Source organism: Copadichromis virginalis, linkage group LG14, assembly GCF_057382275.1.
Source record: "Copadichromis virginalis isolate Kocher_CV1m ecotype Utaka linkage group LG14, C_Virginalis_male_GT1.1, whole genome shotgun sequence".
Classification (NCBI taxonomy): Eukaryota; Metazoa; Chordata; class Actinopteri; order Cichliformes; family Cichlidae; genus Copadichromis; species Copadichromis virginalis.
This window is the reverse complement of record NC_140631.1, coordinates 40,777,819-40,802,785: the sequence shown is the minus strand read 5'-3', so window position 1 is coordinate 40,802,785 and position 24,967 is coordinate 40,777,819. Positions and strand designations below refer to the sequence as shown.

General features: G+C 42.3%; 2 protein-coding genes, 1 long non-coding RNA gene and 1 pseudogene across 4 annotated transcripts; all 4 read left to right on the top strand.

Moving 5' to 3' along the window:
- The first annotated feature begins 226 nt into the window (after nucleotides 1-226).
- LOC146694670 (uncharacterized) lies at nucleotides 227-19,073 on the top strand (annotated as a pseudogene).
- On the top strand, nucleotides 347-3,690 carry LOC146694673 (histone-lysine N-methyltransferase set-1-like). Its single transcript, XM_085430933.1, has 5 exons — nucleotides 347-868; nucleotides 1,562-1,682; nucleotides 1,766-1,928; nucleotides 2,048-2,240; nucleotides 3,562-3,690. The coding sequence occupies exons 1-5, from the start codon at nucleotides 830-832 to the stop codon at nucleotides 3,688-3,690; spliced, it is 645 nt and encodes a 214-aa protein (XP_085287059.1). The 5' UTR covers nucleotides 347-829.
- LOC146694672 (uncharacterized) lies at nucleotides 7,244-10,643 on the top strand. The gene is made up of 4 exons (XR_014914922.1): nucleotides 7,244-7,341; nucleotides 7,549-7,654; nucleotides 9,343-9,413; nucleotides 9,514-10,643. It is a non-coding gene; the product is annotated as an uncharacterized LOC146694672 (long non-coding RNA).
- Nucleotides 10,658-13,128, top strand: LOC146694671 (uncharacterized). 2 transcript variants are annotated; one of them, XM_085430932.1, is made up of 4 exons: nucleotides 10,658-11,479; nucleotides 11,778-11,936; nucleotides 12,018-12,071; nucleotides 12,501-13,128. In XM_085430932.1, exons 1-4 carry the CDS (start codon nucleotides 10,684-10,686, stop codon nucleotides 12,746-12,748), a joined length of 1,257 nt encoding a protein of 418 aa, XP_085287058.1. In that variant the 5' UTR covers nucleotides 10,658-10,683; the 3' UTR covers nucleotides 12,749-13,128. The 2 variants fall into 2 exon arrangements, with proteins under 2 accessions (XP_085287058.1, XP_085287056.1); XM_085430930.1 differs by having other exon boundaries at nucleotides 12,015-12,071.
- Nucleotides 19,074-24,967: the final 5,894 nt, after the last annotated feature.

Genomic DNA, 24,967 nt, shown 5'->3' with positions numbered 1-24,967 from the left:
GTATGACGCTCTCACCATACAGATGGTCAGCAGAGTGGATAACCTTAAGAGAGGAATGACTTCACTTGCCATAAAGAGACAGCTTATTAGCAGCAGTGGAGGAGAGGGTAGCACCACTCAAAAGAGAAGGCTAGACAGTTATGGGTGGATAAACTGGCAACCAACACTGCTTCCGCCTGGTGAAACCCCTGGGTCCCAAAAACGTGGAAAGGAAGAGTTACAAAAAATGTACAGAGAAAGATGCTGTGACTCCAAAGCTATTGAGAATATGATGAGGGTCACCTTCGTCACTCAGAGACACTCGTCACCCAGTGTATATACTATATGTATGTATGTATGTGTGTGTGTGTGTGTGTGTGTGTGTGTGAGTGCGTCTATGTGGTATGGATTGACATTTGACCTGCGCTGTACCTGGGCTCCGGGGACATTTCGACTTTTTGCTGTGTATTCATGTGTCCCCCTAAAACATGACTTGTAAATGCATTTTTAAGTGTCTAAATAATAATTTTTTCTACTTCTTATGAGGTCATTATTTATCTTTTGACCTGTATTTGCTTAAACTGTAGTGTAAATTCATTTATTAAACTATAATTAAAAGATTTTCTGATTTTCTTAAAAGTCCACCTATACCCCTCACCTGATTTTTGTGTATTCCAGTGTATTGCACAGCGACGTTTCGAGTTAGAGTGGATGTGTGTAGGTACTGCAATTTAATACACATTTTCAATACACACGGCCGGAAGTCATTGTGATTGGTAGGCTATATATATAGGCGGTACCTACAGGAAACGGCGCCACAACTTTCGCGCGCGTGCCCTTTAACAAGTGTATGTCGACGGCAATACGAAGACGGATTAAAAACACAAAGGTAAGCCTTTTTTAATGTAAAATGCACCATGACTTTAATACTATATGAAATTATAGGTGCACAGGCCTATATTAAACTGGTTTAATTTATGCTTTATGGACTGTTAGTGAGTCTTTGAAGAAGTAAAACGGCCCCAGCGTTTGTCATTGAGTAAATAAAATAGGGCTGACGACTAACCGCGTCAACGCGATAAAGCGGGCTAACCCGTGTTAGGATTTACTCGGTGTTAAAGCATTATTGTGGCTTAAACGTTTTAATGCCGACATCGCGACTAACGCGATTAACAATTAAACCAGCGCAGTCTGAGTCAAAATCCCTGATGTCGCTGTTAGCTAATTTCGGGCAGTTTGTCCAATGTCTGTCATTCTGCTGACAGCCCTAAAATAAAAGCAAGGGTATAAGTGTATTTAGTCGTGTATTTATTTATATGCCTGAAGAAAAAACTTCTTACAGTTTTGATGCCTAAGCTTTCTCAGTACTTGTATCACTCTCTGCAGTCGCCATTACAGAAATGTCACATGTCGCCATTTTGAGTACTAGGCCTTTAACATTTTAAAAGAAGGCATAAATTAGCACTATGAATAAGTCAGCTGTGTTTATGCTGTAAACTACACTACTGCTAGTTCTGCTACTACTGATGATGATGACAATGATGACGATAATCGTAATACTTTATATGCTTTGGTAATACAGCCAATCGTACAGGAGAACATGCGAAGGAGACGCATTCCTCCACGGGAGGATGCAGTCTGTCATGTTTCTGCTGGAAGGGACAAACTGGGACTTGATATCCACTACATAAATGCCTTCAAAGGTAAGTTGGTCTTTAGTTTGGATTAGATTTGGAGTTTGTCACTTTGTCTTTTGTCACTCACTTGGTATGCCTCTGCAATTCAGGTCGGGGCATTTTCACGACTGTTCCATTCCAAAAAGGAGACTTTCTTTTGGAATACAGAGGTAAACTCATAACAAAAGAAGAATGTGAGCGGAGACACAGAGTTTATCATGACAGCCTGAAGGTGTTCATGTTTGAATTCAAGTTTGATGGAAAACTCTGGTGGTGCGTATTATATCAGTGTAGTTTGATTAAGATTAAATTACACATTGCTTTTGATTTATGAAAAAAAAAAGCTTCCTAACTAACTAGTTAAGCTAATACTTTTTTGCCTAACCCCACAGTGTGGATGCATCTCAAGAAGATGGGTCATTAGGCAGACTTGTCAACGACAACCACATCAGTCCAAGTGCTAAGATGAAAATATTAAATATCAATGGAAAGCCCCATCTATGCTTATTTGCAAGCAGAGACATAAGTCCAGGCGAAGAAATAGACTATAATTATGGTGACTCGGATTGGCTCTGGAGATGCAAGGTATTTCTACAATTGTACTTTTTGGAACTGATAAATTGCATACCCTAAGCCATTTTTACATTTGTACCTACTCAAATTGGCTTAACGTGACTTAGGGCATCTAGTTTTTCACTGAAATTGAGTATCACCTACTGTGCCTGGGGTAACTATAGCAATGCAGCCGAGCATCCAGTGATATAAATGCCACAGCAAGCATGGACGTCAAGGTGACAAAATGCCTGCTGCTCAGTCTATACTTTAGTGTTCAATTCAGGGATCACGCTGTTAATTTTGGTCGCTATTTCAAACATTTCAGAGTTTCAAAAATGATGGCTTGGATTTTCACGAAGGAGGCGCACTCATAACTTATCGAGTGACACCATTGACCAGCCACCTGGTGGCATTCAGTCTATGTCAAATTTTCTGATCACTTTGGATCACTTGGAACCTTGGTGCAGTAGTTACTGAAAAACTACATGGTACTATAACCTACTGGAAAAACAGGGGTAGGTACTAATGGAAAACAGGCAATTGTGATGGCTGCCACATCAAAGCCCTCTAAAAGCACTAAAAAAATATCAGCAGGTATGCAGAAATAAAAAATGGCTTTCGGTTTCTAAATTTTAACAGTGATTGATGTTTAATGTGATTCTACACAGCAAAATCTCCAGTGTTAAATTAACACTGGAGAGTGTCTATAAGGGTCCACACCTCTGAGTGTTAAATACAACACTGTTGAGTGTTAAATTAACACTTTTGACAGTGTTATATGTTTAAAAGTAACCTAGTCAGTTTTGAAGATTAACAATGGCTAACACTGAGCAGTGCTGATTTTCTAACACTGGAAAATAACTCAAAATGTTAGAAATATTCCAGTGTTAGAAAATCAGCACTGCTCAGTGTTAGTCTTTGTTAATCTTCAAAACTGACTAGGTTACTTTTAAACATATAACACTGTCAAAAGTGTTAATTCAACACTCAACAGTGTTGTGTGGACCCATATAGACACTCTCTAGTGTTAATTTAACACTGGAGATTTTGCTGTGTAGCCTCTTTAGTTAGATTCATTTTAAATTTTGTCCCTTGAAGATAAATGGGCCCTAGTGACAGTTCGTTGCTGCTACAGGTGATTGTTTTACTCCTTTAGCAATGGCTTAAAAAATAAAGAAATCACACTGACTATTTGTCTCTTAATCATAGGGCCTTAAATTCTCTATACATGACAGTGAATATTTTAAAGACAATAGCTTGAAACTTATCTTTCTCATACAGTTTATTTAATGTTTCAAAAGCCTCTTCAAAAATGCACTGTATATTCATTTTCTATCTGTTACACACGAAGACGGAGACCAGCCAGATTCAGAAGACTGTGAGCTGCCTAAAGCCGCAACCAAACAGCTTTCCAAACAATGATCTGGACCTGAAACATCCAGAGCCTGAAAGGGTAAATATAATCCAGTGTACCACTTAATGAACTAATAATTTAATCTATCATCATTCTTTATGGATGCTGTGTGTGTGTGTGTTTGGCAGTCACCTGGGTGTGATGTGATTTACATGGACCGTGGCTTGTAGGTCCTTTTCATTGTTTCAAAGTGCAAGTCTGGATAACATCTGAGTGTGTGTGTGTGTGTGTTAACCACCCAAATGTGACTTAGGAGGACCACACTGTTATTGGGGGACTCCGTCAAAGTTTGCTTCATGGTGACATCACTCTGGTTTTAGGAGGGGTCTTCTCGTATGTCTTGACAGTTTGACCTACAGCATGCAGAGCTGACTGCATGTGCTTTGTTTCTATGTTGAAATTTTTTGAAACTCAGGCTTGAACATTAAGATAGATAGTACTATACAACTTCTTAACTTGTTTTAGGCACTTTTTACTGCTGTAATGCATGGGCTCTCTCTGGCTGTGTACTCTGGCTTCTTCCCACAGTCCAAAGATGTAGCTTATGGGGTTAGGTTAACTGGTGATTCAAAACTGCCCTTTGGTGTGAATGCAAATGCTTGTCCTTCCATGTTAGACTGGCGATCTGTCCAGGTTGTACTGCCCTATGGTAGCTGGTATAGGCCCCAAAACTGCTACCCCACAATCCTGATAAGGATAAGTGGAAGAGGATGGATGATTGCAAAGGAATCAGTTGTTAACTATTGTAGCCAGTATTTTTTTCAGAAGAAAACATTTCTTGAGTGGAAAGCCCCCCCCCCACACACACACACACACATGCAAATTAAAGACAGAAGCACAGGCCTGCCCAGTACAGTTGCAAGAAGAGCACTTGGTCTAATCTTTGTGCCATCTTTTCTTTGTTGCAGGATCTTGATGAAGAAATGCCTCAGCAAGGCTCAGAAGCCATGCATTCTTCTTCAGTGCAAGATTTTGAAGAGGTAACATTGACCTAGGACAGATTTTAATGAATGTTTCTCATGCACGATGTGTACCTTACGCTATTTGCCGATAGTGAAATGGTCTATTCATCCTCTTGAGTGATGCATTTTTAGTAACTGTCAGATTACTGTTCTTTTGTCTTCATTCTCTATCTGTTACACACGAAGACTGAGACCAGCCAGATTCAGAAGACTGTGAGCTGCCTAAAGCCGCAACCAAACAGCTTTCCAAACAATGATCTGGACCTGAAACATCCAGAGCCTGAAAGGGTAAATATAATCCAGTGTACCACTTAATGAACTAATAATTTAATCTATCATCATTCTTTATGGATGCTGTGTGTGTGTGTGTTTGGCAGTCACCTGGGTGTGATGTGATTTACATGGACCGTGGCTTGTAGGTCCTTTTCATTGTTTCAAAGTGCAAGTCTGGATAACATCTGAGTGTGTGTGTGTGTGTGTGTGTGTGTGTTAACCACCCAAATGTGACTTAGGAGGACCACACTGTTATTGGGGGACTCCGTCAAAGTTTGCTTCATGGTGACATCACTCTGGTTTTAGGAGGGGTCTTCTCGTATGTCTTGACAGTTTGACCTACAGCATGCAGAGCTGACTGCATGTGCTTTGTTTCTATGTTGAAATTTTTTGAAACTCAGGCTTGAACATTAAGATAGATAGTACTATACAACTTCTTAACTTGTTTTAGGCACTTTTTACTGCTGTAATGCATGGGCTCTCTCTGGCTGTGTACTCTGGCTTCTTCCCACAGTCCAAAGATGTAGCTTATGGGGTTAGGTTAACTGGTGATTCAAAACTGCCCTTTGGTGTGAATGCAAATGCTTGTCCTTCCATGTTAGACTGGTGATCTGTCCAGGTTGTACTGCCCTATGGTAGCTGGTATAGGCCCCAAAACTGCTACCCCACAATCCTGATAAGGATAAGTGGAAGAGGATGGATGATTGCAAAGGAATCAGTTGTTAATTATTGTAGCCAGTATTTTTTTCAGAAGAAAACATTTCTTGAGTGGAAAGCCCCCCCCCCCCCCCACACACACACACACACACACACACACGCAAATTAAAGACAGAAGCACAGGACTGCCCAGTACAGTTGCAAGAAGAGCACTTGGTCTAATCTTTGTGCCATCTTTTCTTTGTTGCAGGATCTTGATGAAGAAATGCCTCAGCAAGGCTCAGAAGCCATGCATTCTTCTTCAGTGCAAGATTTTGAAGAGGTAACATTGACCTAGGACAGATTTTAATGAATGTTTCTCATGCACGATGTGTACCTTACGCTATTTGCCGATAGTGAAATGGTCTATTCATCCTCTTGAGTGATGCATTTTTAGTAACTGTCAGATTACTGTTCTTTTGTCTTCATTCTCTATCTGTTACACACGAAGACTGAGACCAGCCAGATTCAGAAGACTGTGAGCTGCCTAAAGCCGCAACCAAACAGCTTTCCAAACAATGATCTGGACCTGAAACATCCAGAGCCTGAAAGGGTAAATATAATCCAGTGTACCACTTAATGAACTAATAATTTAATCTATCATCATTCTTTATGGATGCTGTGTGTGTGTTTGTGTTTGGCAGTCACCTGGGTGTGATGTGATTTACATGGACCGTGGCTTGTAGGTCCTTTTCATTGTTTCAAAGTGCAAGTCTGGATAACATCTGAGTGTGTGTGTGTGTGTGTGTGTGTGTGTGTGTGTGTTAACCACCCAAATGTGACTTAGGAGGACCACACTGTTATTGGGAGACTCTGTCAAAGTTTGCTTCATGGTGACATCACTCTGGTTTTAGGAGGGGTCTTCTCGTATTTCTTGACAGTTTGACCTACAGCATGCAGAACTGACTACATGTGCTTTGTTTCTATGTGGTTTGAAACTCAGGCTTGAACATTAAGATAGATAGTACTATACAACTTAACTTGTTTTAGGCACTTTTTACTGCTGGTAGTGCATGGGCTCTCTCGCTGTGTACTCTGGCTTCTTCCCACAGTCCAAAGATGTAGCTTATGGGGTTAGGTTAACTGGTGATTCAAAACTGCCCTTTGGTGTGAATGCAAATGCTTGTCCTTCCATGTTAGACTGGTGATCTGTCCAGGTTGTACTGCCCTATGGTAGCTGGTATAGGCCCCAAAACTGCTACCCCACAATCCTGATAAGGATAAGTGGAAGAGGATGGATGATTGCAAAGGAATCAGTTGTTAACTATTGTAGCCAGTATTTTTTTCAGAAGAAAACATTTCTTGAGTGGAAAGCCCCCCCCCCCCACACACACACACACACACACACACACATGCAAATTAAAGACAGAAGCACAGGACTGCCCAGTACAGTTGCAAGAAGAGCACTTGGTCTAATCTTTGTGCCATCTTTTCTTTGTTGCAGGATCTTGATGAAGAAATGCCTCAGCAAGGCTCAGAAGCCATGCATTCTTCTTCAGTGCAAGATTTTGAAGAGGTAACATTGACCTAGGACAGATTTTAATGAATGTTTCTCATGCACGATGTGTACCTTACGCTATTTGCCAATAGTGAAATGGTCTATTCATCCTCTTGAGTGATGCATTTTTAGTAACTGTCAGATTACTGTTCTTTTGTCTTCATTCTCTATCTGCTACACACGAAGACTGAGACCAGCCAGATTCAGAAGACTGTGAGCTGCCTAAAGCCACAACCAAACAGCTTTCCAAACAATGATCTGGACCTGAAACATCCAGAGCCTGAAAGGGTAAATATAATCCAGTGTACCACTTAATGAACTAATAATTTAATCTATCATCATTCCTTATGGATGCTGTGTGTGTGTGTTTGGCAGTCACCTGGGTGTGATGTGATTTACATGGACGAAGTTTATTAGTTGATATCTGCAACTGAATTGAAAACACACCTTTCCAACTGTCCAAAACAAATAAATGTTGCAATATTTTGCTAACAGTGTCACAATCATCGTCTGGTGTGCACAACAATATCATCTTTGGACAAGTGCATTCAGTGTGTGGGACCGGTTTCCTCCCTCAAGTGGCTTGGCTTTAAGTGCAAAGGTGAGACATTTAGTGAATAGGTACAGTGTATAGTAAAAAGCATTAATAGAGTTCAACAAGTTAAGACGTGCTGAAATGAACACTGCTCCCTTTTTAATTAATGGGTGGTCACGTCTAATTAAAGAAATGCAGTATTACCTCATTGGTGCAGGACCTTGTAAAAATGGTATACTTGGGATTGTCCTCAATTCCCCATTCCATAACATAAACTGCTCAAAATAATAAAGGGAACACTTAAACAATGCGATGTTACTCCAAGTCAGTCACACTTCTGTGAAATCAAACTGTTCACTTAGGAAGTAACACTGACAACCAGTTTCACATGCTGTTTTGCAAATAGAGTAGACAACAAGTGGAAATTATAGTCAATTCACCATAATAAAGGACTGGTTCTGCAGGTGGTGACCACAGACCACTTCTCAGCACCTATGCTTTCTGGCTGATGTTATGGTCACTTTTGAATGCTGGCGGTGATTTCATTTTAGTGGTAGCATGAGACAGTCTACAACCCACACAAGGGGCTCAGGTAGTGCAGCTCATCTAGCGTAGCACATCAATGTGAGCTGTGGCAAGAAGGTTTGCTGTGTCTGTTAGTGTAGTGTCCAGAGCATGGAGGTGCTACCTGGATGTGGAGTAGGCCATAGGAGGGCAACAACCCAGCAGCAGGACCGCTACCTCCACCTTTGTGCAAGGAGGAACAAGAGGAGCCCTGCAAAATGACCTCAAACAGGCCACAAATGTGCATCTGTCTGCTCAAATGGTCAGAAACTGACTTCATGAGGGTGACTTGAGGGTCCAGCATCCACAGGTGGGGATTGAGCTTGCAGTCCAACACCATGCAGGATGTTTGGCATTTGCCAGAAAACACAAAGTTTGGCAACTTCAGCACGGGCACCCTATGCTCCTCACAGCTGAAAGGAGGTTCAAACTGAGCACGTGACAGTCTGGAGATGCCGTGGGGAATGTTCTGCTGCCTGCAACATCCTCCAGCATGATCATATTGGCAGTGGGTCAGTAATGGTGAGGGGTGGCATTTCTGTGCCTGCCAGAGAGCCTGACTGTCATTGGGTAACAAGATGAGGTCCTCGGACCCTTTGTGAGACCACATGCTGGTGCATTTGGCCCTGGGGTCCACCTAATGCGAGACGACACTGGGCCTCATGTGGCTGGAGTATGTCAGCAGTTCCTCCATGACAAAGGCATTGATGCTATGGACTGGCCCGCCTGTTCCCCAGACCTGAATCCAATTGAGCACATCTGGGACATCATGTCTCACTCCATCCACCACAAACTGTCCAGGGGTTGGCAGATGCTTTAGTCCAGGTCTTGGAGGAGATCCTTCAGGAGACCATCCGCCACCTCATCCCGAGCATGCCCAGGCATTGTAGGGAAGTCGTACAGGCATCTGGAGGCCACACACATTCAACTACACACTTTCATGCCACTCAACTACCTAAAGAACAAAGTATTTAATAAGAATAATTCCTTCATTCACATCTGGGATGTCCTTTTTTGGGGGGGGAGGGGGATTAGCAGTGTATGTGTAGTCATTAAAATATCCTTAATGTGAACAGTTTTGTTTTTTTTTGTTTTTTCAGCATTTGACATTACTGCAATGCTTTGACAAAAAACTACTTCACTTAAATAGAACTGCAAAGCTAAATTAAGTCTATCAAAATGTGTTTCAGTTTGTTTAGGGGTCTGGCACAAATCTTGCCTTGCAAAATTGGCAAATCAGAATTGCCACCAGTCAACACAGGTGTGTATCCCATTCATATTTGGCTTGACTTTTTTTCAGTTTATTTTTTACCTGTCTAAAGTATTGATCAATTAAAAAAACTTTTGTTCTTACATTCCAGAAAGAAGAAATTTCTGAATATTCAGGGGAGGATGGATTGCCACATTCAGTTCTGGATCAAATATCAAGCGATGATGATGGCAACCACAGCATATCAGAAGAAGAATATGTGCCAGATTCAGAGTCATATGATGAAGATTCAGATGAAGACATCTCATTATTGCCAAGCACATCAAAAGGTCTGCTATGCCAAGATGACATCTCCAAAGCGCATGAACAATCAGATTCAATGAATTTAATCCACAACTTGACAAAGGACAAGCCACAAGATAAAAGTGAGCTTTGCGAAACTGAATCAGAAAAAATGACTTTAAGTAAAAGAAATTACTGCTATTTTTGTGGCAAACCACAAGCTAAAATTTCCCGCCACCTGAAAACGCACAAAACGGCTCCTGATGTTGTGCATGCATTTTCCCTGCCTAGAGACTCAAACGAGCGTAAAAGTCTGTTAGAGAAATTGAGAAATAAGGGAAATTTTAAGCATAATGCTGCAGTTTTGCATGGTGGAGTGGGACCACTGAAAGTGAAGAGAAGACCCAAGATTAAAGCAGTAGAGGGAAAGTTTGCTCATTGCTTTTATTGTCAAGGGATGTATGTTCGCAAGGATCTTTGGAGACATGTCCGCAGATGTCCTAACAAACCAAAAGATGACACGGATAAAGAACCTGGAAGAACCAAAGTACTCGGCCTGGCTTTAACTCTGGAGTCTCAGTGTTATCCGCAGGTGTCAAGTGGAGTCTGGAAGGTTCTTGCTGTTATGAAACAAGATGAGATTGCCTCAGCTGTGCGAAATGACTTTACTGTTATTCAGTTTGCCCAGTCCCTCTACAATAAACATGGACAAGACCCTACAAAGTATGATTATATACGACAGAAGCTTCGTGAAGCGGGACGTTTGTTGTTGTGTCTGCGCACAGAATTCTCAGTGCATAACATGGAAGAAGCTATTAAGCCTGCTAATTTCCAGAGAGTTGTGCAAGCAGTAAAGAAAGTTTCAGGTTTTGATGAAGAGACACTGTCATACAAAACTCCAAGCCTTGCGCTGAAACTGGGACATACACTGCATAAAATGTCTGACATTATCCATTGTCGTGCCCTCATGACAGAGGATGAAGCCCTAATCAAGTCCACTGATGCATTCAAGAAGTTGTATGTCTCCAAATGGTCTGAGATGGTGTCTCACCGTGCCTTGAACACATTGAGTGAGGCAAAGTTTAACAAGCCATCAACATTGCCCTTTACAGAAGATGTTCGGATTCTCCATCACTACCTTCAAAAATCTGCAGAAAGTGCCTTTTGCAGCTTGGAGAACGAAGCCACAGCTCAGAATTATGCCCAACTTGCACAAGTTACACTCTCACAAATCATTGTGTTCAACCGAAGACGTTCTGGAGAGGTTTCAAAGATGCGCCTCAAAAGTTTTCTTGAAAGAGACAAAACAGCACTCCACACAGATGTTGCCATGGGGCTCTCAGAAATGGAACAGAGACTCTGTAACTATTTCTGTAGAATAGAAATAATGGGAAAAAGGGACAGAAATGTTCCAGTTCTGCTAACACCAAGCATGCTGGATGCTCTGTCACTACTGGTTAGTAGGAGGCCTGACTGTGGTATTTGTGCCACTAATATCTACCTCTTTGCAAGACCCCGATCAATGAGTCATTACAGAGGAATGGACTCCTTGCGTGTTCATGCACACCAGTGTGGAGCAAAGCAGCCTGAGTATCTAAGATCGACACAGCTCAGAAAACATGTTGCCACACTCTCACAAGTCCTTAATTTGAAAAACAACGAACTTGATCAGGTTGCAGATTTCCTGGGTCATGATATCCGCGTTCACCGCGAATTCTACAGATTACCAGTTCCCACAACACAGCTGGCCAAGATTTCCAAACTGCTTTTAACACTGGAAAAAGGACAACTTTCCCAGATCCAGGGGAAATCACTGGATGAGATCAAAATAGAAGGTTTGTATTGAAAGGAGCAAATATTAGGGCAGTAGTTGAATATTATGCTTTATCAACCGAATTAAAACCTAAAAGCACAGACCATTCTGTTAAATGTCCATGATTTAAGGTTCTTGAAGTCTATTGTTTCATCACTTTGCAACATTTGGCAAACTGCAGAGTGGTGGCCTTAAATAGTAAAACTATGTACTATAATTTCCAGTATTTGTTCTGTATTTTGTCATATCTCGTTGTTAATGTGAGGTTTTTGGGGGGTTTGTGTTTGGTTTTTTGGGGGGGTTTTCCCACAATTTCTCAGATGAAATTGCATTAAGTGATGCTGAAACAAAGGACAGTGAGAGTGAATCAGATGATGATGACACAGCACTCACAATGTTGGCGTGTGGCACCAGTGAGCCTGTACATGCAGTAGCTGATTCCACAAACACAGCGCAGCTCCAAGACACTGTAGATTGTGGTAAGTTACCACTAGCTTGGTTTCTGTGGATAAAATGTTTGTTACAAATATTAAAACTTAATCAAATTGTGTAATCAGCAGATGAAGGACCACTCACAATGCCTGCAGCAAGTGAGACTGCTGCTCCCTCTGAAGGTAAGGGGTGCAGTTGGTTCTCTAAGCTTATTATTGTTTCATCACTTTGCAACATATGGCAAACTGCAGAGTGGTGGCAAAAAGTCACTTGGATGAGTGACAAAATGTTTCTCCCACTGAAAACGCTACGTCCAGATTAACAGAATCAACGTTTTGGGATTTACTTACCTGGATGATTGAGCATGCATCAAGAGACTTTTATTCAACTTTTTATTCAGTCTTTTATTCACAGCGGAACACTAAATGTCTCATTTTAGAAATTTGATAAATTTTCAAAGAGAATTTTAGCTCGTTTTGATATTGATGGTAGCAACACATTTCAGAAGTTAGTACAGGGTAGCATCCATTCTTTTAACCACCAAATGTTTTTTGTTTTTTTTGTTTGGTTTTTTGTTTGTTTTAACTACTACTACTTTATATATCTTCCAGAGAAAAATGCTGCTCAATCCCACAATTCCCGAAGAGCTCCCAAAAACATGTGGTCCAAGGCTGAGGTTGCTGCAGTGATGAGGCATTTTAAAGACCACATAAACGAAGGGAAACTAGCCACCAAAAATGAATGCAGTCATTGCAAATTGGTAGAAGATCCGGTGTTGGCAGGAAGAACAGTTCAAAACATAAGAGATTTTGTAAGAAACAGAGGATTAACTGCAAAAAGGCAGAAAAAAATGAACTAAAATAACTGTTTAGAGAGCTGTGGTTTTACATCTTGGTCAGATTGCCAATTGTTGTTAACACTGATGTTCTGTTTAAAGAAAAAAAAGTTCTTGTTAAATACAGAAGTAGTTTGTATTTCATAATTTTTACATTTAATTTATTTAGGGTTTTTTTTGACGGGTTATATTTAAAATAAAAAATTATAAATGCATATTTTCTCCCCTTAATATTTACCTTTAAACTATTAAAATTCATTTTAAATGTTTTTAATTTTTCTGTTTTCTATATTTTTATATTTCTGTGGGAAGCGTGGGCATTTTTGTCCATAGATTTCTTTTTTTATTTATGGTTAAAATTAATGTTCAGATCCAAGAACACTAATAAAATGATGTTCCAGTAATCCTGTGTCCTGTCAGATGTGTATTCATGGTAATGATGAGCTATTTACATATTACATCATTGTCCCTTTAAAGACCCAATATTGTTTTTTTTGGACCTCATAAAACACATTGTTGTCAAGTGGACAATGTCTCCAGAAAACACAATAGAGTCTGGTTGGTGTGTATCAGTGTATCTAGACTTCTATAGGGAGTGTATGAGGTCTGAAGTGACCCAAATTTTTTTCAGATTTTTTCGAACACTTTAACCTCGCTCCCTTGGCTCTAAGTCCTTTCAAAAGGGTAGTCCACTTAAACCACCACCGGGCGGATTGACGTAGTATAGTCCCGCCATACCACATAGACCCGTATGTATGTGTGTGTGTGTGTGTGTGTGTGTGTGTGTGTGTGTGTGTGTGTGTGTATGTGTATATATATATATATATATATATATATATATATATATATATATATATATATATATATATATATATATATATATATATATATATATATATATATATATATATATATATATATATATATATATATATATATATATATATAGAGAGAGAGAGAGAGAGCTGGATAGCGTAGTGGTTAGACTACACGCCTTTGGAGCAGAGGATCGCAAGTTCGATTCTTGCCTGGGGGCGTCTGTATCCAGTAAGGGTCCTAAGGCTAGACCCCCTATGCTAAGCGAGCCTACCGCAGACATGAGCGAGACAGATAAATATGAAGGCATGCCGGCTCGGACGTCGCCCGGATCAACAAGGTCCGCGTCAGGTGTTGAGGAACCAGGGCACCCTGACGAAAAGTGGGCTACTGGAACAAGAAGGCATCGGTGGGCAAGAGACGAAAACAGGGCGTTGTTGGAATGCTACTACGCAAGTAACCCCGGCGGAAGGGGCTACATGAATAGGATGACGGACCTATGGATTCTTCGATACCCAACATCCACAATGACAGCGAAACAACTAGTAGCTCAGTGTTCCAACATTCGAAAGAAGGGACTCCTCTAACAGCTAGAGATTGACGGGGTACAACACAAATGCTACGGCAAGGACGAGTCAGGACGCCAGGTCAGGGGGGAGATATCATCACCCCCACCCGAGATTGGGTACATAGCCCCAAGTGCGATAGGAGAAGGATCGTTGAGTGCGAGAGGAACTGACCTGAAAAATAGGATAATGGCCAAGCTTGAAACCTGGATCCCCCGTAGCCGGTTACCAAGATTACGTGAAGTACCCTCAGAAGGTCTGCTAGATGATGTTAATGCAGCACTACGGACAATACCTACAACCATGATTACCGACACTAACAAGCTGATCTACAATACGGCAGCAGTGATCAGTGAGATGCTTGGCTACAAGTTGAACAGCCACAAGGGGCAGTACCCTCCATGGAGAAGGAGGCTAGAGGGCAAGATCAAAGTAGCACGGAGGGAGGTTAGCCAACTAACGGAGTTGCAGAAAGGTGCGACAAAGAAGGTGCATAAGAAATACAGCAAGCTGTCCATACCTGAGGCCTTGGAAACTGCCAAGCAAAGACTCACAGCCTTGGCCAGCCGCTTGAGGAGGTACACCAGAGAGATAGAAGGCAGGAGAATAAACCAGCTGTTCTCCACAGAACCAGAAAAGGTGTACTCTCAGTGGCAAGGGAACAATAAGAGAACAGCACCACCAAGGCTGGAGACGGAGCAATACTGGAAGAGCATATGGGAGAAGGACGCAACCCATAACGGCAATGCTCAGTGGCTAGTGGATCTGAGGGCAGACCACAGCGACCTCCCTGAACAGGGTCCAGTAACCATCACAGTGGCAGATATCCAAGAAAGGGTCTCCAGTATGAAGAGTTGGACAGCACCAGGGCCTGACATGGTTCACGCCTACTGGCTGAAGAAGCTAACTGCACTCCACGAGCGTCTGGCAGCACAAATGAACCAGCTGCTAGTTAACGAGAGACACCCGGAATGGCTAACTGAAGGCCGGACGGTCCTGATCCCCAAGAAGGGACCGGTCCCCTCCAACTACCGACCAATAACCTGCCTCAGTACTACATGGAAGCTCCTGTCAGGCATCATATCGGCTAAGATGAACAGGCACATGGGTCAATACATGAGCGGGACACAGAAAGGAATTGGCAAGAATACCAGAGGCGCAAAACACCAGCTACTGGTAGACAGAACAATCAGCCGAGACTGCAAGACCAGACTGACCAACCTGTGCACTGCCTGGATTGATTACAAGAAGGCCTATGACTCAATGCCCCACAGCTGGATACTGGAATGCCTAGAATTGTACAAGATCAATGGGACCCTAAGAGCCTTCATCAGGAACTCAATGGGGATGTGGCGTACAACACTAGAGGCCAACTCCAAGCCCATAGCACAAGTCACCATCAAGTGCGGGATCTACCAAGGAGATGCTCTGTCCCCACTGCTGTTCTGCATAGGCCTGAACCCCCTCAGTGAGATCATTAACAAGACTGGCTACGGATACCGACTACGGAACGGAGCAGTTGTCAGCCACCTCCTGTACATGGATGACATCAAGCTGTATGCCAAGAGTGAACGAGACATCGATTCACTTATCCACACTACCAGGCTATACAGCAATGACATTGGAATGTCGTTCGGACTGGAGAAGTGTAGTCGGATGGTAACAAAGAGAGGGAAGGTAGTCAGAACTGAGGGGATTGAACTACCAGAAGGCAACATTGCAGACATAGAGGACAGTTACAAGTACTTGGGGATCCCGCAGGCGAATGGGAACCATGAAGTGGCCACTAGAAAAGCTGCAACCACCAAGTACCTGCAGAGGGTCAGGCAAGTCCTGAGGAGTCAGCTGAATGGTAAGAACAAGATCCGGGCCATCAACACGTACGCCCTGCCCGTGATCAGGTACCCTGCTGGGATAATAGGCTGGCCAAAGGAGGAGATAGAAGCCACTGACATAAAGACAAGAAAGCTCCTTACCATGCATGGAGGGTTTCACCCCAAGTCCAGCACCCTGAGGCTGTACGCTAAGCGGAAGGAAGGGGGCCGGGGACTGGTGAGTGTCAGCACCACAGTCCAGGATGAGACAAGGAACATCCAAGAATACATTGGGAAGATGGCCCCAACTGACCGAGTGCTCAGTGAATACCTCAGGCAGCAGAAACCCAAGAAAGAGGAGGGAGACGAGGAACCATCATGGAAGGACAGGCCCCTGCACGGTATGTACCACCGGCAGATAGAGGAGGTGGCTGATATCCAGAAATCCTACCAGTGGCTGGACAAAGCTGGACTGAAAGACAGCACAGAGGCACTAATCATGGCAGCACAAGAACAAGCTCTGAGCACAAGATCCATAGAGGCTGGGGTCTATCACACCAGGCAAGACCCCAGGTGCAGGCTGTGTAAAGATGCCCCAGAGACAATCCAGCACATAACAGCAGGGTGCAAGATGCTAGCAGGCAAGGCATACATGGAACGCCATAACCAAGTGGCCGGCATAGTGTACAGGAACATCTGTGCCGAGTATAACCTGGAAGTCCCGAGGTCAAAATGGGAGATGCCCCCAAGGGTGGTGGAGAATGACCGAGCTAAGATCCTGTGGGACTTCCAGATACAGACGGACAAAATGGTGGTGGCTAACCAACCGGACATAGTGGTGGTAGACAAACAGAAGAAGACGGCCATAGTGATCGATGTAGCGGTTCCGAATGACAGCAATATCAGGAAGAAGGAACACGAGAAGCTGGAGAAATACCAAGGGCTCAGAGAAGAGCTCGAGAGGATGTGGAGGGTGAAGGTAACGGTGGTCCCCGTGGTAATCGGAGCACTAGGTGCGGTGACTCCCAAGCTAGGCGAGTGGCTCCAGCAGATCCCGGGAACAACATCGGAGATCTCTGTCCAGAAGAACGCAGTCCTGGGAACAGCTAAGATACTGCGCAGGACCCTCAAGCTCCCAGGCCTCTGGTAGAGGACCCGAGCTTGAAGGATAAACCGCCCGCATGGGCGTGCTGGGTGTTTTTTTTTTTTTTTTTTTATACATATATAATGTTCTTCCTCTACACCCCCCCCCCCATTTTTGCACATGTCGAGGAGCGTGTCAGGCTACATTTCACTGTGTGTTATACTTGTATAACTATGCATGTGACAAATAAAGAACCTTGAACCTTGAGACAGGACATTATTAGTGGAACTGAGACCTCGGACTTGATGAAGGAATGGCCATATCTGTTTGAGATAACTGGCATGAAGATTCATTTTGAAGAGCTCACTGGCATGGACATGGATGAGAATAACATAGCAAATAAATGTGCCAGAGTTGTTTCATTCCTTAAACACAATGACAAGAGGATGGCAGCAATTTTCAGAGAAATGGAAACATCTAGCAAGAATGTTGCAGACATCAATGTTTGCAGTGTTTCTTCCACGACTGCTCAAGTACTTCAATGAAGAGGAAGACCAGATGTTCTTCAAAGTGGATCAAACAACCCTGCCCTCTGAAGTGGACTGTACTGAACTCCCAAGTACACCATAGATTGTCCTTTGTGGTATTAATATTTGTCTTTATCTATTTAAACATTGTGCATGATACCTCTTTATATTTTGGTCACCTAAAACTTTGAGTTTACACTCCTGAGTTGCGTTGTGGTCTGATTGGTTGTTGTGGCTTTCCTCAATTCCATAGTAATGGTATAGTATAATAAGACCATTGACATTTGATGTGATTATTATACTGCTAATTTCTGTCTGATTGGCGTAAGCATTCCTGGGATTTCCCTATACACAGAGGTTTGGACACCTTGCAGTTGACCGGGGGGCCCAAGCTGCGTGCCAGTGCATGTAATTGATATACATCAGTTGTAACATAGCAGTTGTTAGAGTCATGTGTGGATTTGTTTTTGTCTTTTTTAAATGCCGTTGTCCCCTTGTCTCTTGTTCGTGTACACAACAGGAAACTCTACTTTGGCAGCAGAGCACTACATGTTATCTGTGGACCAGACCATTGTGAATGGCCGTATCACTGTCTTCAGCAAGGCACTTATCCTGATGTTTGGCTCTTACTATTGCATGAACATTTCCTATCCAGCAGGCCAAGCAGCAACCTTGGAATTCTTGCAAAGGTAAGGCGGCACTGGACAATTTTATACACTGAAACATCTCCTTTAATTTGCAGCTTAAACGCACACGACTGAGCAATGCTAGAGTGTTGGGAAGATTTGTAGATTGATAAATCAACAAATGCTCAATATTTGCTTTTCAGATGGCTGTCTCTGAAATATCCTTGAGTAATGCTCATGTCAAGTTTTTTATTTTTTATTCCTATTTATTCTATTTATCCCCTTTGTATATTTCATTTATATTTGTCTCTGTATTTATATGTGTGTGTGTGTGTGTGTGTGTGTGTGTGTGTGTGTGTGTGTGTGTGTGTGTGTGTATATATATATATATATATATATATATATATATAAAAATAACAATTCTGTAACTGTAACTTCGGTCGTTGCTGTGCTTTTTTTTTTGGAAGTCGAATTTCCCAGAGGAACCCACCCGAGGGATTAATAAAGTTCTATCTTATCTTATCTTATCTTATCTTAAGTTATAGAGAGGGACCTTTGAGTAGTAGATGTTCACAGATGTTTCACTACCCTGAAATAGTATTTGCAATGGATACTCACAGGTTAACCAAACATCGTTGCATCACCCCTCTGTTCCACAATGACCTGTATGTCCAAACGCACACTCAAAAGCAAGTTCAATCTACACTTAGATTAATTGCAAACGTAAAAAACAAATACAGTCCAGTCCTGTGTTTCTTGATTAAGTTGTTGTTTTCCATTTGACAGATGCCTCTTTAAGATAAACCCCGACAAGGGATCCAAAGTGGTGTGGAACACATCTAAGACACACCTCGCGGTCAGTCCAAAGGTCCTGACGTTGATAACCAAAATTGCGGACTACGAGTGGAGAGCCTAAAAAGGTCTTATTTTCATCCTGTGGTTGACATAATCTGGTGTTCAGTAGCACTGGTCTCTGGTTCACAGCCAGTGTCAACAGCACAGGTGGTCCACTTGATAGGGGAAAAGTGAAATATAAGCTGCAACTCCTATTCACATTTAGTTTGCATTCGCTTCAGGTGTAGCATTGTCTTAAGTATTATCTTCATTTCAGTTTATTGTAAAAGGCTATACATTGACACTTGTGGTGCTTACTCTGCAAACACAGTACCATCCGTTCAGTTATTTTCATGGAAGTTTGTATTACAGTGACAACTTACAAGATATCAATACTTATCAGTTTATAATCAGCATAACCACCACCACCACCCCCTCACCCAGATAGACAGAGTGTAATGATGTAGTATGCAGTGGGTTTGCCTTAGCGCCTTAATAGGTAGATGATGTACAATGCAATGAAGTCAGTTTTCGTAATTCATTGTGATCATTAAGAGTATTTAGTGTCCTCTTTTTGTTGTTCCAGATGTGGGGAGGCAGATGGACCTTCTCAGTGACAGTGTCCCCTTCTTTTGAATTGTTTTTTTTTTTTCAGCACAAGTGGTAGTTCTTGGGTTGTTTTTTGTCATTAAAATTCATGTTACTGATTGAAACAATGTCTCATGTCTTATAAGTAAGATACACATCTACAGACTGCTCGCACACAACATGATCAAGAATTAACATAATCTTGATGTAATTATAATCAGGGGTTGACAGATATGACCCACAATCTTACAGTGAGCACACTTAATTCAAACTGACAGTCCAGTAAGTATTCAGGAAATTTATCTTAAATTACACTTAAAATCTAAATTTACTTGTGATATTATGTAGTATTAGCAGTGATTTGTAGTTTTGAAGCCAATATCTAGTTTTTTGACATGTTTTGACAGATAAATCAATTTATTTTGTGCTGTATAATGTAGTATTACATCAAATATAATTGAATATACAACTTTTTTTTACATCAAATGATTTTATTTAACCCAACTGTATATTTCTGTGGATTTAAGCATTATTATTCATATCATATTGCCACATTCATTGACCTTGTTTGTAGGTAATTTCATTGTGTAATCACATTAAAATGTTCCTAGTTTAATGTCTAAAAGCACTTGGGAAAGGCAAGATCCCATGTAAAATTAACGCAACAAACTCTGTTTTCATTACTGAAAATAACTGTATTTTTATGGGACAGTTTTTTTCTGTTATTTTACGGTAGTATTTTGGCGTCCCAGCTGCTGGAATATTACAGTTTTTTTAAGATTTTTTTTTAACAGTGCAGATTTACACGACAGCGGCAAGTACCTGGGTATCCCACAGGCCACTGAAAACCAGGATAAAGATTCGGCCACAGCCAAATATCTCCAGAAGGTAATACAGGTGCCGAGGAACCAGCTGAATGGCAGGAATAAGATCGAGGTCATTAATTCATAGGCTCTATAGGTCATCTGATACCCAGTTGAAAGAATGTATTGCAGGAGATAGATGCCACTGATGCAAGGACATGGAAATTTCTCACAATGCATGGAGGCCTCCGCCTAGCAACCTGACGCTTGACAAATCAACATCGACAACATCAGAAAGTGGGAGCACGAGAAAACTGAGCGATACCAAGGGCTGAAGAACAACTAGAGCCAGTGTGTAAGGTAAAGTCCAAAGTTGTCTGGGTGGTAACAGGACTGCCTCAATTGCCAGCTGGCTCAGTCCAAAATGTGTACTGTTACTTTTTCTCTTAGGTCTGTTCCAATAGAAAAATGAAATAAGAACCAATAGGAAACTAAAGTGAAACAACATTCCCAACTAGATTAAAGTGTGCCACACTGATCTATTCTCAGACGGCTTTTAGTGTAACGCAGTGGAAGAAGGATGGAGTATATGGGGCTGGCATACATGAAGAAGGCTCCCCAGGGAGTGCATTCTTGGATGCAAATCAAACATACATCTTACCTCTTCTTCCAGATTTTGGAACAGAGTAAATCTTTGCAAAAACGCTCCAGGAGGCCACGCAAATCCTGGATTCAGATCTGATTCTTCTTCTTCTCATTATTTAACTTCATTAACTGGATGATTGCTGTTTTTAGAATGACCGGAAACTAAATTAATTTCAGAACTTCTGTGCACATTCTGTCTCACTGAAACTTATTGCTTTATCCTTTCCAAAATAACAGCATGCCTATATGATGGTCATTATGACACTATTGAGTGCCCACAGTCATCACCCAATGACAAAAAAATCTGAACCATTCCTTAGTTATGCTGCTATAGGCTCATATGCCACTTCTGCTTGTTAGTTACTTTTGGCCATACTTGTCTGATTCTCACACATTCCAGAGAACCAGAATTAAAGACGGGCAGCCATCCCGGTTTCTGCTGGTAGTCTTCCAGTTCTTTCTCCTCAGTGTTGTCAGGCGCCGCTCTTATTATTTCAGCTATGTATCAGATGACTGGTAGAACCCATGGATTAATGGCTGGGATCTTATTCCTCCCATTCAGCTAGTCTCTGAGCATCTGTATTAACATCTGGAGATATTTGACTGTGGCTGAATCTTTTTCATGGTTCCCCTTGGCCTGTGGGATACCCGGTACTTGTGTAATTATGTATGTTACTGCCACTCTTATCTCATCACATAGCCCGCTAAAATGGGCTCCAAGATTGGATGGAAACACCACTATTGGCCCACATCGGAAACAAAAAGAATGAAAATGAGAATTCCCATTCATCTTTTTTCTTGATCACTTATCCAGTTTAGGGTCAAGAGGAGGCTAGATCCTATGCCTCCTGCCATACCATGTTCACCAGTCCATCACAAGGCTAACACAGTGACACATTCACACCCACAAGCTATTTAGAGTCACCACTTAGCCAAAAATGCCACTCAGGCATGGGAGAACATGCAACTCCACACTCATTGGCTTCAGCTGCCCAGCTGATTCGAACCCAGAACATCCTTGCTGTGAGGTGACAATGCTAACCACTGCACCACCAAAGATAAAACCACCAATTTGATTGAATAATCTTTTTAAAGCTCAGTGACATAACATAACAGTTTAACCTATTGAAGGTTAAATGCTCAGATGTGGCAAGTCAGCTAGATTCACATTATGTGCCCATGAAAGGGGATGCAGTGCCATGGTCCGGGTTAACTGCTGTATGGTGGCTTAATGTGCAGCTAAACAAAGTGGATCAACAACAAGACCTCACTAACCTGTATCTACACACTCACTCTCTCTCTCTCTCTCTCTCTCTCTCTCTCTCTCTCTCTCTCTCTCTCACTCACACACACACACACACACACACACACACACACACACACACACACACACACACACACACACTTTGCAATGAAGGTGTGTTGAACTGTGAAATGCACAAACGCCCGCTATCCATCACTCTGCTCTTTGGGAATTCACTCACACATGGACACACAATCTATGCATCAGTGCATTGTTTGGACTTGTTCTGTAGATGGTAAAATGTCAGCCTATAAATAGGAATACATGATGTAACAGAGCAGGAACAGCAATTATACTCCCGTTCCTTTCTCTCTTCCTCCCTGTATTTACAGTATTAAGATTTATTTTATTTTCCAGTGTACTGCTTGAAAGAAGATCCTCTTTGTCCATGTCCAGTGACAAAAACAATACATTAAACAATGCTAAATAATCAAAGGTTTGACTTTTATATGCTCTATAGGCATAAATTAAATGTAAACTCAGTAGTAGTTGTCAAATGCCTTCATTGCTTCTTGATGGTGTAGAGACTCAAACATCATTCGAATGGGCAGTCTTTACACATTATGGTTCATATAATTTTCATACACATCAAATCGGATTTGAGCACTGACATCCTAGGACAAATGTGACATCATCGTGACGTTGACACCATCTCACATAAATACCCTCAATCATACAAGAGTCACCACATCCTCCCACTGTGGGAATCAAAGATGAGTTTTTTCTTTAAAGTCTCACTATAGATTAAACCTGCCAGAGGTCTCGAATCATCTGTGCTGGTGCTGATATAAACTTCCCACTCCATAGTCAACCATAGTCATTTCAATGCTGGAAAATCAATCATTGTTGTCGTTATTACATCCCACTGAGGTCATAAATGCATTACCTGCCTTTGGAAAAACTCTCGCAGCCCGTTTGTCTGACTGTCCTTGAATGTGTCCTGAAACCTGTTTTATCCTCTTTCTTTGTTTCTTCTTTGCAATAGTGTAAAAGCTCTGCTCATGTATAATAAGAGTGATTTCCGCTTTCTTTATTTGTTCGTTTGTCCTCCTGGAAAGCACTGACATTTACAGTTGTCACTCAAACCTTTGGATTGCAGAGGTCGACAGTTCTCTCTGTCAGCCTCTTTCTTCATCCTCCTCTCCATCTCATGCTTCTCCAGAGAGAGGACGAAAAGACGCTCTGACTAATCAATGCCGCTGTCCTTTTCTCTGCTGCTCAATGAAAACATACTTTTTGCTATTTGTCATCTTTGTCTCCACAATTTCGACATTAACTATCTGCTGTTCAGCTGATTTGATTATCAACGCTTTTTGTAGACAGTTTCCAAAACAGAACTTATGATGTAAATTTAAGAATTCACAGTATTGTTGCCAACTGTGTGTGCTGGACTTTTTAATATTTGCTCTGGCACAAAGAGATGTCAGCAGCCTGTTGTATTGCATTTTTTACCTGAAATGTACTTGTTTGTCCCTCACAAGGACCTTCAGGCCCTGCAGCTCAGTTTTCTTATTACATTCATACTGGACAAATCCTCAGTGCATAATTTATAACCAATAACAACCAGAGCCAACACAGGAGGCAGCACGCCCTTAAGGTAGAAAGGCAGGAAGCAGAAGCCAGAAGAATGTGGGCTCTCGCAGATTTTCATTAAATGTTTTTATTCTACAATATCTGTGGATAACCCCTATGTTTGTCAAGTGACCGAGCTGTGTTTGGTCATAAACGATGCAGGGTCCATTTTCATATTTGTCATAAAAGGAAAAACACAGGTGGAGCTCAGCATCAGTAATGCTGGATTTTCCTCTAAATCACACACAGTCTGTCATGATTCGGCTGTGTGGCAGGCAGGAGAGGACCCAAACGCAAACTCAGAGACAAAAGGTAAACTCAAAAAACACAGCTTTATTGCTGGCGTGGAGTGGGACACGAAAAACAATACAAAATAAACTAAACTGGGAAAACTAAAGCACAGGGAGCCACAGGGAAAAATCACAAACAAAGCCACAAAAACACAATGTCCATCAAAAACACAGGAGCGCAGGGAACAGTTCACAACTCCTCAGGGGGCCGACCCGGAGGGTGACGGTCCAGAAGTCCATAGTTCATTTCAAGCAGAGGCCGGACCAGGCGTAGACGATGAAGCAGAGGCGGCCACAGGTGGCGGCTGAACGGGCTCCTCAGGCCCTCCAGCGGAGACGGGTGGCTGAACGGGCTCCTCGGGCCCTCCAGCTGACGTGGCATGAGGCCGGACGGGCTCCTCGGGCCCTCCAGCTGACGTGGCATGAGGCGGCGTGGGAGCCGCGGAGTGCTGAGCAGACTGTTGAGTGGTTGGTTGTTCAGATGATTGGGCCAAAGAAAGGGGTATGGGCGACAAAACTGAAGCCTGAACACACGACTGAGCTAACTGAGCAACAGACTGAACTATGGAAAAAATGAGAGGTTGTAGTGATTGTGGTAGTTGTTGCTGACATATCTCCGAGCCTACAGAACACAAGGACAGGGGCTGGATAGGCTCGTCTGAGACTTCAGCGGACACAGCAATGGGTGCAGGCACCCGCCGGACACGAGCCGCTCCCACCCGAGGAGTAGGTACGGGTGCGGAGGTAGGCTGTGCCCTGGCTGGCCTCACCCTGG

What these genes read in the sequence shown, in the direction of transcription:
- LOC146694671 (XM_085430930.1), top strand. Translation starts at nt 10,684, where the DNA reads ATGGTGTCTCACCGTGCCTTGAACACATTGAGTGAGGCAAAGTTTAAC. An exon ending in CCAAGACACTGTAGATTGTG is followed by an intron (nt 11,937 to 12,014) that starts GTAAGTTACCAC and finishes TTGTGTAATCAG; the next exon opens with CAGATGAAGGACCACTCACA. An exon ending in GACTGCTGCTCCCTCTGAAG is followed by an intron (nt 12,072 to 12,500) that starts GTAAGGGGTGCA and finishes TATATCTTCCAG; the next exon opens with AGAAAAATGCTGCTCAATCC.
- LOC146694673 (XM_085430933.1), top strand. Translation starts at nt 830, where the DNA reads ATGTCGACGGCAATACGAAGACGGATTAAAAACACAAAG. An exon ending in CTACATAAATGCCTTCAAAG is followed by an intron (nt 1,683 to 1,765) that starts GTAAGTTGGTCT and finishes TCTGCAATTCAG; the next exon opens with GTCGGGGCATTTTCACGACT. An exon ending in TTTGATGGAAAACTCTGGTG is followed by an intron (nt 1,929 to 2,047) that starts GTGCGTATTATA and finishes CTAACCCCACAG; the next exon opens with TGTGGATGCATCTCAAGAAG.